At 43.6% G+C, this 13,906-nt stretch overlaps 1 protein-coding gene across 4 annotated transcripts; it reads right to left on the bottom strand.

The window, feature by feature from the left end:
- Positions 1-1,455: 1,455 nt before the first annotated feature.
- On the bottom strand, positions 1,456-13,434 carry atg16l2 (ATG16 autophagy related 16-like 2 (S. cerevisiae)). 4 transcript variants are annotated; one of them, XM_076076444.1, is made up of 18 exons: positions 13,140-13,434; positions 12,306-12,363; positions 12,132-12,207; positions 11,830-11,903; positions 11,196-11,447; positions 9,902-9,967; positions 9,745-9,834; positions 9,576-9,629; positions 9,396-9,498; positions 7,061-7,166; positions 6,915-6,985; positions 6,565-6,636; positions 6,345-6,465; positions 5,258-5,363; positions 3,941-4,093; positions 3,678-3,725; positions 2,934-3,035; positions 1,456-2,036 (listed from the first exon to the last, which is right to left on the bottom strand). In XM_076076444.1, exons 1-18 carry the CDS (start codon positions 13,237-13,239, stop codon positions 1,943-1,945), a joined length of 1,746 nt encoding a protein of 581 aa, XP_075932559.1. In that variant the 5' UTR covers positions 13,240-13,434; the 3' UTR covers positions 1,456-1,942. The 4 variants fall into 4 exon arrangements, with proteins under 4 accessions (XP_075932559.1, XP_075932560.1, XP_075932558.1 ...); XM_076076445.1 differs by having other exon boundaries at positions 6,345-6,402; positions 9,396-9,501; XM_076076443.1 differs by having other exon boundaries at positions 9,396-9,501.
- Positions 13,435-13,906: the final 472 nt, after the last annotated feature.

The raw sequence follows: 13,906 nt of genomic DNA on the forward strand, positions 1-13,906 counted from the left end.
TACTCTACTGTGTTTCTTTCCTGACCTTAAATTGAACAAGTATCTATAAAAACAGTGTTGGCCTGTAGATGAACTGTAAATGTGTGTTAATAATCAGTCAGTTGTTGGTTCAGGTCTTGCACAAACAGAGGATCACAGTCGCCTTTTAAATGTAAATCCACCTTCTATTCTCCTGGTGTCCACTAGAGGCATCACTGCTGTATTATGGAGATAATACATGTTATTCTCCTGGTGTCCACTAGGGGCATCACTGCTGTATTATAGAGATAATACATGTTATTCTCCTGGTGTCCACTAGGGGCATCACTGCTGTATTATAGAGATAATACATGTTATTCTCCTGGTGTCCACTAGAGGCATCACTGCTGTATTATAGAGATAATACATGTTATTCTCTTAGTGTCCACTAGAGGCATCACTGCTGTATTATAGAGATAATACATGTTATTCTCTTAGTGTCCACTAGAGGCATCACTGCTGTATTATAGAGATAATACATGTTATTCTCCTGGTGTCCACTAGGGGCATCACTGCTGTATTATAGAGATAATACATGTTATTCTCTTAGTGTCCACTAGAGGCATCACTGCTGTATTATAGAGATAATACATGTTATTCTCCTGGTGTCCACTAGAGGCATCACTGCTGTATTATAGAGATAATACATGTTATTCTCTTAGTGTCTACTAGAGGCATCACTGCTGTATTATAGAGATAATACATGTTATTCTCCTGGTGTCCACTAGGGGCATCACTGCTGTATTATAGAGATAATACATGTTATTCTCCTGGTGTCCACTAGGGGCATCACTGCTGTATTATAGAGATAATACATGTTATTCTCCTGGTGTCCACTAGGGGCATCACTGCTGTATTATAGAGATAATACATGTTATTCTCTTAGTGTCCACTAGAGGCATCACTGCTGTATTATAGAGATAATACATGTTATTCTCCTGGTGTCCACTAGAGGCATCACTGCTGTATTATAGAGATAATACATGTTATTCTCTTAGTGTCCACTAGAGGCATCACTGCTGTATTATAGAGATAATACATGTTATTCTCCTGGTGTCCACTAGAGGCATCACTGCTGTATTATAGAGATAATACATGTTATTCTCTTAGTGTCCACTAGAGGCATCACTACTGTATTATAGAGATAATACATGTTATTCTCCTGGTGTCCACTAGAGGCATCACTACTGTATTATAGAGATAATACATGCTATTCTCTTCGTGTCCACTAGAGGCATCACTGCTGTATTATGGAGATAATACATGTTATTCTCCTGGTGTCCACTAGAGGCATCACTACTGTATTATGGAGATAATACATGTTATTCTCTTCGTGTCCACTAGAGGCATCACTACTGTATTATGGAGCACTAGTGTTTGATGCAATGATGCATCAATAATCAATGTTGTTGCTCAGTATTTAGTATAAACAAAATATATAGTTGTATTTTTTTAATTAAAAAAAAAATAAAAATCAACAAGAGGTTCATTATGTATACAAAATGGCAGTTAGTTAAAATCCTGAAAATGAATATATATTTCGTAGTTATGATCAGGACTGATGTTTTTTAAAAAACATTACACAGTGGAAATGGAAATAATATCAACATACAATTTTATGGCAGTTTTGTTACGTGGAAAAAGGACATCAGAACAGTTTCGTTAAGTAATGCACAACGGTTAAATGTTCTCCGTCTCCGGTTCCCTTTGTTTGGTTTTACAGTTAAAATATTTCCTGTGTTGTTGTATTAAAGCTTCCCAGTTTTGTTATAAATCACTCTCACATCCCTTTTGTCCAATCAACAAATAGCTTAAAAAAACACAGAAATTTAAATTAAAACACATTTGTTCCCTTTAACAGCTCTCGGATCAGTTAGTTTTTTAAGGCGAGGTGTGTTTCCCGGGGCTCTCTTCACAGATCGGCTCAGATGTCACTCCAGAGGACGGCTCGCCTACTTTTATCCACACTGACGACATATTCACCGGACATAGACCAGGCCACAGCGCTGATGGATGAGCTAAAGACAGAGAGACGTTTAAATAAATGTCCACTTAGTCACAATCTATTAAAGGAACAGTACAACAATTACTAAAAGGTAAATCAGGTGGAGTCCCTCAGGGCAGTATCCTGGGGCCCATGTTTCTATTAAACCACATATGAATAACATGATTTACTCTGGAGTGTCTGTTGATTATCGAACACACTGAGCATGTCTATAGTCAAATAACTTTATACATCATGAGGAGACAAACTGAGACAACCAGTTGAAAATGTTGATGTGGGGCTTTCACACTAAATGTCCTTTACGTCTGTGGACCATGAAACATAAAAAAAAAGAAAAATGTAAAACTTTGAATGATTAACATTTTCACTCATTTACAGGCATACATTGACTTTCAATGAAAAAAAGCTTTAGCAGTATTGCTTAATGCAACATTTGTGTGTATAAATAGTGAAATAATATTTGTTCATTTCAAATATTTTCAGTGATTATATTTTAATTTTTTCGAGTAGTTTTTGCTTCCTGTCAGCTTTTTACTTGTTAGATTGACAGAATGAGAGTTTGTGCAGGAAAAAAAAGAAACCATGCATGTTGTGTAAAGTTTAAAAGATGCTAAAGAGGCAAAATAAAAGTATTAAAGTTTACAAAACAATAAGCAAAATGTACTTTGACTCCATTCAATAGATCAGTAAAAGTAAATGTTGTGAATCTTGTTTTTTTTAATAACAGGAGTCCCACAAAGAAGCATCCTGGAGCCTCTTACCTTTAGATCTAAACACAAGAAGTGAATAAAACATTTATTAAATCTGTTTGTCTGTCTTTAATAACACAGAGAGTCATGAAGCATCCTGGGGTTTCTAAAGTCGTACTAATTAGTTTGTGACTGATTGGTTGGTGTATTGATCAGCTGACCTGTGCCTGTCGGGGAGGCGGGTCTCCAGGTTGCCGGTGGAAACATTCCAGATGTAAACGGCTCCGTCAGCTGATCCGGCAGCCAGGAAACAACCATCTGGACTGAAGAGAGAGAGAGCAAGATTTAAAACATGTACTTTAATAATCACACAACTGCTTAAAAAAATGTTAAAAACAGCAACGAGTCCCATCTCACAACTCTGTCTCTGTTTATCCTTTAATGCTTTCTGGGAAATTGAGAAATTGTAGAACCCATAAAATCAAGCGTCAAACAAACAGTTCAGGTTTCGTGTAAATAATTCTCACGTTCATTTTGTTTTTGTCTTGATTACATAATCAATACGTATATGAGGGTTATGAGTTAGACCTATATTGATTATACGGACTATAAAACTACAACACAGAGGCTTCATAGTCCGAACCAAGACGGAAAGCTTCATCTTTCAACCCTGACCAAAGCAGACCACATCCACGCCTTCTGTTCTGACCTTTCACAATAAAAGCGCTAAACATAGTTGGTCCTCTGAGTGAAGGAATCTATTCAAACCTTTTATCGACAAAGTGTTGCAACTGTCGAAAATCTACATCCCTGCCGCAAAAATATTTCCGTGCTGTTTATTCGTCGTATTAAGATATTAAGACTAAACTGTGAATTCATTAATGAGGATCGACTCAGCTAGCTAGCGGACTCACCTGATCACATAGTGACCTGATGACTCACTATGTGATCAAGTGTGGACTCACCTGATCACTGCTTTGGTGCTGTCGCTGCCACATTTAAAGCCGTCGGCTCTGAAACACAAACAAACAGAGTCAGTGAATCTGCTTCATCACACACACACACACACACACACACACACACACACACACACACACACACACACACACACACACACACACACACACACACACACACACACACACACACACACACACACACACACACACACACACACACACACACACACACACACACAACTTTATTAAAGCGGGATGTTTGTTGACACCTGAAGCACACGCGCTCGTTGCTCCGCCCCCTCAAATCGACCAGCTGGAGGCAGTCGTCACGGCAACAGCTGAGCAGCTGCCGATGGTCTGAGCTGATGTCCAGCGAGGTGACTTTACCATGAACGAGCAGCTCCTGAACGCAGCGCAGCGCCCTGAGGCAACATCAAATAAAGAACGTTAAACTCTCACTTTGATCATGTTTTAGTCTTGTTCTGGTTTTTTACTTTGCTAACTTGTTCTGTTAAAATAGGTGAAGTGCTATAAATAAATAATGTAAAACAAACATTCATTAAGATAAACTCAGTAAAGAGATGAGATCATTCATGAGCAGTACGACAGCTCAGGGAATGATGGAATAGTCCAATCAGGAGCAGGGAGGGGAGATGCTGGTGTGTGATTGGAGGACAGAGCTGTCAATCATCAGCTGGTTCAGACTCTGCAGGCAGCAGGAGGAGGAGGGGGGGGGGGGGGGGGGTCCCGTTGGCTGAGTTGTTGCTAGGTAACAGAGGGTGACGGTGAGTCACCTTGGCAACGGCCGGGAAGATGAACGAGGTTTAAATCAGAGAGAAGATTCTACTGTTTCACTGTTTCTGTTTCCACTGTTTCTACTGTTCCTGTTTCCACTGTTCCTGTTTCCACTGTTTCTACTGATTCCACTGTTTCTACTGATTCCACTGTTTCCACTGTTTCTACTGATTCCACTGTTTCTACTGTTCCTGTTTCTACTGATTCCACTGTTTCTACTGTTCCTGTTTCCACTGATTCCACTGTTCCTACTGTTTCTACTGTTTCACTGTTCCTGTTTCTACTGATTTCACTGTTTCTACTGTTCCACTGTTTCCACTGTTTCTACTGATTCCACTGTTTCTACTGATTCCACTGTTTCTACTGTTCCTGTTTCCACTGATTCCACTGTTCCTACTGTTTCTACTGTTTCACTGTTCCTGTTTCTACTGATTTCACTGTTTCTACTGCTCCACTGTTCCAACTGTTCCACTGTTTCCACTGTTCCTACTGATTCCACTGTTTCTACTGATTCCACTGTTCCTGTTTCTACTGATTCCACTGTTCCTACTGTTTTCACTATTTCTACTGTTTCTACTGCTTCTACTGTTTCAACTGTTTCACAGTTTCAACTGTTTCCACTGTTTCTACCGATTCACTGATTCTACACCAACACACAGCTCAATGTAACACCTCATGATAAAGTGAAGTGATGAAGCGGTGAAGTGGGTGAGGAATACGACATGAGGAAGAGTTTAAGTGATGAAGATGGAGAAGAGGAGAAGAGGAGGAGGTGATGAAGAGCAGCTCACCTGGAGTCCCAGACTCTGATCTTAGAGTCAAAGTGTCCACTGATCACTGAGTTCTCACAACAAACCAGATCACTGCAGTAAGACGACACTTCAACTACCTTCACACCTGGAGAGAGTTATTGATCAGATATCAGCTATTGATCAGATATCAGCTATTGATCAGATATTAGTTATTGATCAGATATTAGTTATTGATCAGATATTAGTTATTGATCAGATATTAGTTCTTCATCAGATATTAGTTCTTCATCAGATATCAGTTATTGATCAGATATCAGTTATTGATCAGATATTAGTTATTGATCAGATATTAGTTATTGATCAGATATTAGTTCTTCATCAGATATCAGTTATTGATCAGATATCAGTTATTGATCAGATATTAGTTATTGATCAGATATCAGTTATTGATCAGATATCAGTTATTGATCAGTTATAATTTATTGATCAGATATTAGTTATGATCAGTGTTCAGGTATTGATCAGTGATCAGGTATTGATCAGTGTTCAGTTATTGATCAGTGTTCAGGTATTGATCAGTGATCAGTTATTGATCAGTGATCAGTTATTGATCAGTGATCAGTTATTGATCAGTGATCAGTTATTGATCAGTGTTCAGTTATTGATCAGTGTTCAGTTATTGATCAGTGATCAGGTATTGATCAGTTATTGATCAGTGTTCAGTTATTGATCAGTGATCAGTTATTGATCAGTGTTCAGTTATTGATCAGTGATCAGTTATTGATTAGTGTTCAGTTATTGATCAGTGATCAGTTATTGATCAGTTATTGATTAGTGTTCAGTTATTGATTAGTGTTCAGTTATCAGGTATTGATCAGTGATCAGTTATTGATCAGTGATCAGTTATTGATCAGTGATCAGTTATTGATCAGTGATCAGTTATTGATCAGTGATCAGTTATTGATCAGTTATTGATTAGTGTTCAGTTATTGATCAGTGATTGATCAGTGTTCAGTTATTGATCAGTGATCAGTTATTGATCAGTGATCAGGTATTGATCAGTTATTGATCAGTGATCAGGTATTGATCAGTTATTGATCAGTGTTCAGTTATTGATCAGACTCACAGGCGGCTCTCTGAAGGTCCCACAGTCTGATGGTTCTGTCTGCGCTGCCCGTCACCACCTGATGAAGACAACCACTGAACCTCGCTGCTGTCACCTTCCTACTGTGACCTGTTAGGGTCAACTGAGACAGGTGAGTCAGGTAGGGAGACAGACAGGCAGGTGAGACAGAGACAGACACATGTGAAGGTCTTCAAAGACTAAACCTCTCATTGGTGGTTACCTTGGGAACGGAGTCATCCAGACGCCACAACAAGGCAGACTTATCGTAGGACGCAGCCAAGATCCTGAAACCCTGAAGACATGTCCACAGATATCAGAGACAGAGAGAGAGACAGACAGCGACAGACAGACAGAAAGACAGACAGACAGAGACAGAGACAGCGACAGACAGACAGAGACAGACAGAGAGACAGACAGAGAGAGACAGAGACAGACAGACAGCGACAGACAGACAGAGAGACAGACAGACAGACAGATCTGCATCATCCTGTTGATCTGTTACTGTAATAAATCAAAGCTAAATGTGTTTATTGATGAGTCTACATGAAGCTAAGCCCCTCCCCCTCTCACCGCGGGGTCGAATTCGATGCAGGTGATCCCCTCTGTGCTGCCGTCCAGAGTGGACCGGTGAGTCAGCGAGCCTGGTGACATCATCGGTGATCAGTGAGGTCATCACTATGACATCACGATGACATGATGATGACAGAGACACTCACCTGATCTGACCTCCCATAGTTTGACCTCTCTGTCTGTCCCTCCGGTCGCCAACAGCTGAGAGCTGGAGCTGAACCGCACAGCATTAATGCCCTGCTCATGGGCCTCCTGACAGACAGGTAGGGAGAGGGAGACAGGTAGAGAGAGACAGACAGACAGGGACAGGGAGACAGAGAGAGAGAGAGAGGAATCAGTCATATTGAGCTTCTTGTTTACTCGATCAGTACTTTATCTCAAGTACAAATCTGAGGTACTTGTACTTACTACACTTGATGTACTGTTACTTGATGTTTTACTGCACGGTTACATATTCATATATTTATATATTATAGATATATTTATATATTATTTATATATTATATATCTATACACAGTTCAGGTTCTACGTGTTGGTGTAGTTTGTATTTAGACCACATGGGGGAGACAGACTTCACGTACTCAGGTTATGTATACATATCACAGTTCAATTCCAGTAAACAATATAAAATATGTTCTTTATGTATTTTGGTCTGAAATCACGAAGAGACAAAGAATAAAGAAACAAAATGAGTTTCATGTTTTCTTTCTTTTTATGATTTAAACAGTGTATACTGCGTGTGTACTGCGTGTGTTCTGCGTGTGTACTGCGTGTGTACTGAGTGTGTACTGCGCGTGTACTGAGTGTGTACTGCGCATGTACTGAGCGTGTACTGAGCGTGTACTGCGCGTGTACTGAGCGTGTACTGAGTGTGTACTGAGCGTGTACTGAGCGTGTACTGCGTGTGTACTGCGTGTGTACTGAGCGTGTACTGAGCGTGTACTGAGCGTGTCCTGAGTGTGTACTGCGTGTGTACTGAGTGTGTACTGAGAGTGTACTGAGAGTGTACTGAGGGTGTAGTGTATGTGTACTGAGGGTGTACTGTGTGTGTACTGAGTGTGTACTGAGGGTGTGTACTGAGGGTGTACTGCGTGTGTACTGCGGGTGTGTACTGAGGGTGTGTACTGAGGGTGTGTACTGAGGGTGTGTACTGCGTGTGTACTGAGTGTGTACTGAGCGTGTACTGCGCGTGTACTGAGCGTGTACTGCGCGTGTACTGAGCGTGTACTGAGCGTGTACTGAGCGTGTCCTGAGTGTGTACTGTGTGTGTACTGAGTGTGTACTGAGAGTGTACTGAGAGTGTACTGAGGGTGTAGTGTATGTGTACTGAGGGTGTACTGTGTGTGTACTGAGGGTGTACTGAGGGTGTGTACTGAGGGTGTACTGCGTGTGTACTGCGTGTGTACTGAGGGTGTGTACTGCGTGTGTACCGAGTGTGTACCGGGGGTGTACCGTGTGTGTGTACTGAGTGTGTACTGAGGGTGTACTGTGTGTGTACTGAGGGTGTACTGAGGGTGTACTGAGGGTGTACTGAGGGTGTACTGAGGGTGTACTGAGGGTGTACTGAGGGTGTACTGTGTGTGTACTGAGGGTGTACTGTGTGTGTACTGAGGGTGTACTGTGTGTGTACTGAGGGTGTACTGTGTGTGTACTGAGGGTGTACTGTGTGTGTACTGAGGGTGTACTGAGTGTGTACTGAGGGTGTACTGTGTGTGTACTGAGGGTGTACTGAGGGTGTACTGAGGGTGTACTGTGTGTGTACTGAGGGTGTACTGAGGGTGTACTGAGGGTGTACTGTGTGTGTACTGAGGGTGTACTGTGTGTGTACTGAGGGTGTACTGAGTGTGTACTGAGGGTGTACTGAGGGTGTACTGAGGGTGTACTGAGGGTGTACTGAGGGTGTACTGTGTGTGTACTGAGGGTGTACTGAGGGTGTACTGAGGGTGTACTGTGTGTGTACTGAGGGTGTACTGTGTGTGTACTGAGGGTGTACTGTGTGTGTACTGAGGGTGTACTGAGGGTGTACCGAGTGTGTACCGAGGGTGTACTGTGTGTGTACTGTGTGTGTACTGAGGGTGTACTGAGGGTGTACTGTGTGTGTCCTGAGTGTGTACTGTGTGTGTACTGTGTGTGTACTGTGTGTGTACTGTGTGTGTACTGTGTGTGTACTGAGGGTGTACTGAGGGTGTACCGAGTGTGTACTGAGGGTGTACTGTGTGTGTACCGAGGGTGTACTGTGTGTGTACTGAGTGTGCACTGAGTGTGTACTGAGGGTGTACTGAGGGTGTACAGAGGGTGTACTGAGGGTGTACTGAGGGTGTACTGTGTGTGTGTACTGAGGGTGTACCGAGGGTGTACTGAGGGTGTACTGTGTGTGTCCTGAGTGTGTACCGAGTGTGTACCGAGTGTGTACCGCATGTGTACTGAGGGTGTCTTGAGTGTGTACTGAGTGTGTACTGAGTGTGTACTGAGAGTATTACCAGTACTTGCAGCGCTCTAACTGGGACTCGGGCTGATGAACTGAACCGTACAGGAAACACCAGATCCTCCTCCAGACTGCAGACCGAGTGGCCCCGCCTCTTCCTGCTGACATCACACAGTCACATGACTCACTTTGGTTCAATGAAAACAGAGAGGATGAACATGAGAGGAGGACTCACTCAAACAGGTCTCTGAAGGAGGACAGGATCCTCGGGGACGAGGCCGACAAAGACCTGAGATACAAAGGAACCGAGTCACTGAAACTCATGAAGGTGATAATAATAAAATATGAATAATGTTGGTTCTTAAATCTGTGTTCTAACAGGCGAGATAAATGGAGGTCTGAACCTGAACCGTCTGACATGGCCTCCGTCAGTCGAGTCCTGCTGGTGGTCAGACTTTGGAGACGTGGATCTGGAGGTCGGAGTGCTGGAACAACTACAATACAAAATCATCACTATCACTATCATCATCTTCATCACCATCATCACCAGGTGGATCTTACCTGTCCACAGTGACCTTTGACCTTGCAGCAGTCTGCAACTCCTTCTGCAGGTTTGCTTCTCGAGCTCTGATGAAAACAAACACACAGGAGAGGTGTGTGAGGTGTCTGAGGTGTGTGAGGTGTCTGAGGTGTGTGAGGTGGTTGAGGTGTGTGAGGTGGTTGAGGTGTGTGAGGTGGTTGAGGTGTGTGAGGTGGTTGAGGTGTGTGAGGTGGTTGAGGTGTGTGAGGTGGTTGAGGTGTGTGAGGTGGTTGAGGTGTGTGAGGTGTGTGAGGTGTGTGAGGTGTGTGAGGTGTGTGAGGTGTGTGAGGTGGTTGAGGTGTGTGAGGTGTGTGAGGTGGTTGAGGTGTGTGAGGTGGTTGAGGTGTGTGAGGTGTGTGAGGTGGTTGAGGTGTGTGAGGTGGTTGAGGTGTGTGAGGTGGTTGAGGTGTGTGAGGTGTGTGAGGTGTGTTGAGGTGTGTGAGGTGCGTTGAGGTGCGTTGAGGTGCGTTAAGGTGGTTGAGGTGCGTTAAGGTGGTTGAGGTGTGTTCAGGTGTGTGAGGTGCGTTGAGGTGCGTTAAGGTGGTTGAGGTGCGTTGAGGTGGTTGAGGTGTGTGAGGTGTGTGAGGTGGTTGAGGTGTGTGAGGTGGTTGAGGTGTGTGAGGTGGTTGAGGTGTGTGAGGTGTGTTCAGGTGTGTGAGGTGTGTGAGGTGTGTGAGGTGTGTGAGGTGCGTTGAGGTGCGTTAAGGTGGTTGAGGTGCGTTGAGGTGGTTGAGGTGTGTGAGGTGTGTGAGGTGGTTGAGGTGTGTGAGGTGGTTGAGGTGTGTGAGGTGGTTGAGGTGTGTGAGGTGTGTTCAGGTGTGTGAGGTGTGTGAGGTGTGTGAGGTGTGTGAGGTGGTTGAGGTGTGTGAGGTGGTTGAGGTGTGTGAGGTGTGTTCAGGTGTGTGAGGTGTCTGAGGTGGTTGAGGTGTGTGAGGTGGTTGAGGTGTGTGAGGTGGTTGAGGTGTGTGAGGTGGTTGAGGTGTGTGAGGTGGTTGAGGTGTGTGAGGTGTGTTCAGGTGTGTGAGGTGTGTGAGGTGTGTGAGGTGTGTGAGGTGTGTGAGGTGGTTGAGGTGTGTGAGGTGTGTTCAGGTGTGTGAGGTGTGTGAGGTGGTTGAGGTGTGTGAGGTGTGTGAGGTGTGTGAGGTGTGTGAGGTGTGTGAGGTGTGTGAGGTGCGTTGAGGTGCGTTGAGGTGGTTGAGGTGCGTTAAGGTGGTTCAGGTGTGTGAGGTGTGTTGAGGTGTGCGAGGTGGTTCAGGTGCGTTAAGGTTCAGGTACCTCGACCTGCGTTGGTTGTGGCTGTTCATGTGGGCGGCGGCCTGTGTCTTCAGGTGGATCAGGTCCTCCAGCAGGTGTTCTCCTCTCACCGTCTCCTCTCTGAGCTTCGTCTCCTCTCGTCTCTGAAGCTCCAGCAGCTCGTCGTACTTCCTCTTCAACGCCCCGTTCTCCTCCTGAACCGTTTCCACCCGCCGCTGCAGCGCCCGACGAGCATCAAGCGCACCCTCCAGCCGGGACCCGTCCTCCACCAGTCTGATCACACAGAGCAGATCAATACGGATCAACGCTGATCGACACGGATCGACACGGATCAACACGGATCAACACGGATCAACACGGAGAGAAACTGTCTGAATAGAATAGGTTGGAATGTTGCAAATATCTATATTCTATATAGATTCTATCGTCTATATTCCAACTAAAAATGGAAATATTTGGTAAAAAGAGAAAAGTTTGGAGACTTTAAGAAAACAAGAAGTTTGAATATTACGAGGAAAAAGATCATAAAAAAGATCTCAATCCTTGAAGAAAAATGTTGCTGATGTGGAGGAACATCTGACCAGATCCGACCAATGAGCTGAGAGGATCCACAGGTGACCTCACAGGTGGTCTAACAAGTCCAGGTGTGACTCACCTGGCATGTTGCTCCTCCAGAACACATTCTTTGATTTGAATCTGCTGCTGCAGCTCCAGCACCTGATAGGCCAGCTGAGAACAGACACCACAGAAGAAGAGTGAGTTCATGTTATTATCATCAGAGCTGTGCTTTAATGTTCCGGTTGGTCAGAGAGAGAACGCTGTTTTATACGCTGATACCAAGTCCAGTATCCAGAAACCTGGATCAGGTGTTCACAGACCAGAGTCCTGGTTCATATCAGTGAAACAAGAACACACATGGGGGGTGGGGGTGTGTGTGTGTGTGTGTGTGTGAGAGACCTCTCCTGTAGTTTTCTTCAGATTGTTGTTCTGGTGAAGCAGAGAGGAAACAGAGCTTCTGTCAGAGGACAGACATCTGGAGGAACAAAACAAACACACCCTCCTTCATCATCATCATCATCATCTTCTTCATCTTCATCATCATCAGAGGCCAGGTGTCTCCAGGTGATCTACCTGACGGAGCAGCTCAGGATTCCTTTGGTCAAACTGGTTTTCTCCAGAAGACGAATGTCTGAAAACACAAGAGACCAGAATCAGTGGGTCCTGGTCTCTCCTGGATCAGGACTCTGTGTCTCTACTGGATCAGGAACCTGTGTCTCTCCTGGATCAGAACTCTGTGTCTCTACTGGATCCAGTAGAGACACAGAGTCCTGATCTAGTTCTGATCCATCAGAACTGGATCAGGACTCTCTTTTTCTCCTGGATCAGGGCTCTGGGTCTCTCCTGGATCAGGGCTCCCCTGTAGAACCCTACCTGGAGGTCTCCATGTAAACATCAGCTGCTGAAGGACAATAACAGAAACATTGGCGTGGTTTCTCTTCTGACTCCATTCACAATATGAGAGTTTAAGATCAAAGGTTTCACTAGAACATGATGCACTTGGTCTTCATCCTCGTGTTCATCGCCTCCAGCTAACAGTGTGGTGATGAAGATGAAGCACACTGATACTGAGTCACTGTGCAGAGGAAGTGGAACATGTGGTTCAGTGGTGTGACTACTTCCTGTCCCATGAACACAGCAGACAGTGATAGAGGAACAGAGGCCTATATCTATGCATACATAGAATAGTTGATTTATTTCTTTGAATAGAGTTTGGTTGAACTTCACAGGAGTCGTTTGTGACCTTTTGTGGAATCAACCAGACTCGAGTTCTGACCCGGGTTACCCGACACGAGCAGACACATCCGGGTTATATCCGGCTCGGTTTCTACACCCGGACCTCCTCTCATTATTGTCTCAGAACAGATTTAAAAAAAAAAAAAAAAAAAGAGTACTGGACCATCGTACAGAAGCGGATCAGGTCCTGGAACCGGTGGTGCTGGTTCAGGTCTCGGTGCTTCAGCTGACCGACGATGTGTCTCCTCCAGGTCTCCGTCACAGCGGCCATGAGGCCCGCAGCATGCCGCAGACAGACGCTCCCAGAGCGGCCCGGAGCTACAGGCGGCTCCGTGGCGAGACTCTGGTTCTTCTCACCGCCGCCATGTTGGTCACTCCTTTTTAGGTTTTATTCTCTTTCTTCTTCTTCTCTGGTATTTGTTTGTGTTGTTTTTCCTTAGAAATTCGTCACTTTGGCGGGGGGGGGGGGGGGGGGGGCTAAGGCTGCCAGCTGCCGGGTCTCTCAGCCAATCACAGCCCGCTTCCGGTTTTGACTCGGAAGAAACAAAAAGAAAAGAATAGGACACGCCCCCTGATGTCTCACCTGTTTATATAGATAAATATATACAGTATATTTAAAAATATATAAAGATAAATATATACAGTATATTTTAAAAAAAAAAATATATATATACAGTATATTTAAAAAATAAAAATTTAAAAATATATAAATATATATACAGTATATTTAAAAATATATACAGTATATTTAAACATATATAAATGTATTTAAAATATACACAGTATATTTACAATTTATATATATGATATATTTAAAAATATGATATATTTAAAATATATATTTAACTGCAGAACAGTTGTTGATCTTCTGTTATTTTTAGTTTCTCATTTCAATAATTTATTTAGTTATTAAATATTTTCTTGTTTAAAATATAAAA

This window comes from Anarhichas minor, unplaced genomic scaffold, assembly GCF_050575085.1.
Source record: "Anarhichas minor isolate MPS153535 unplaced genomic scaffold, ASM5057508v1 ptg000057l, whole genome shotgun sequence".
NCBI classification, from domain to species: domain Eukaryota; kingdom Metazoa; phylum Chordata; class Actinopteri; order Perciformes; family Anarhichadidae; genus Anarhichas; species Anarhichas minor.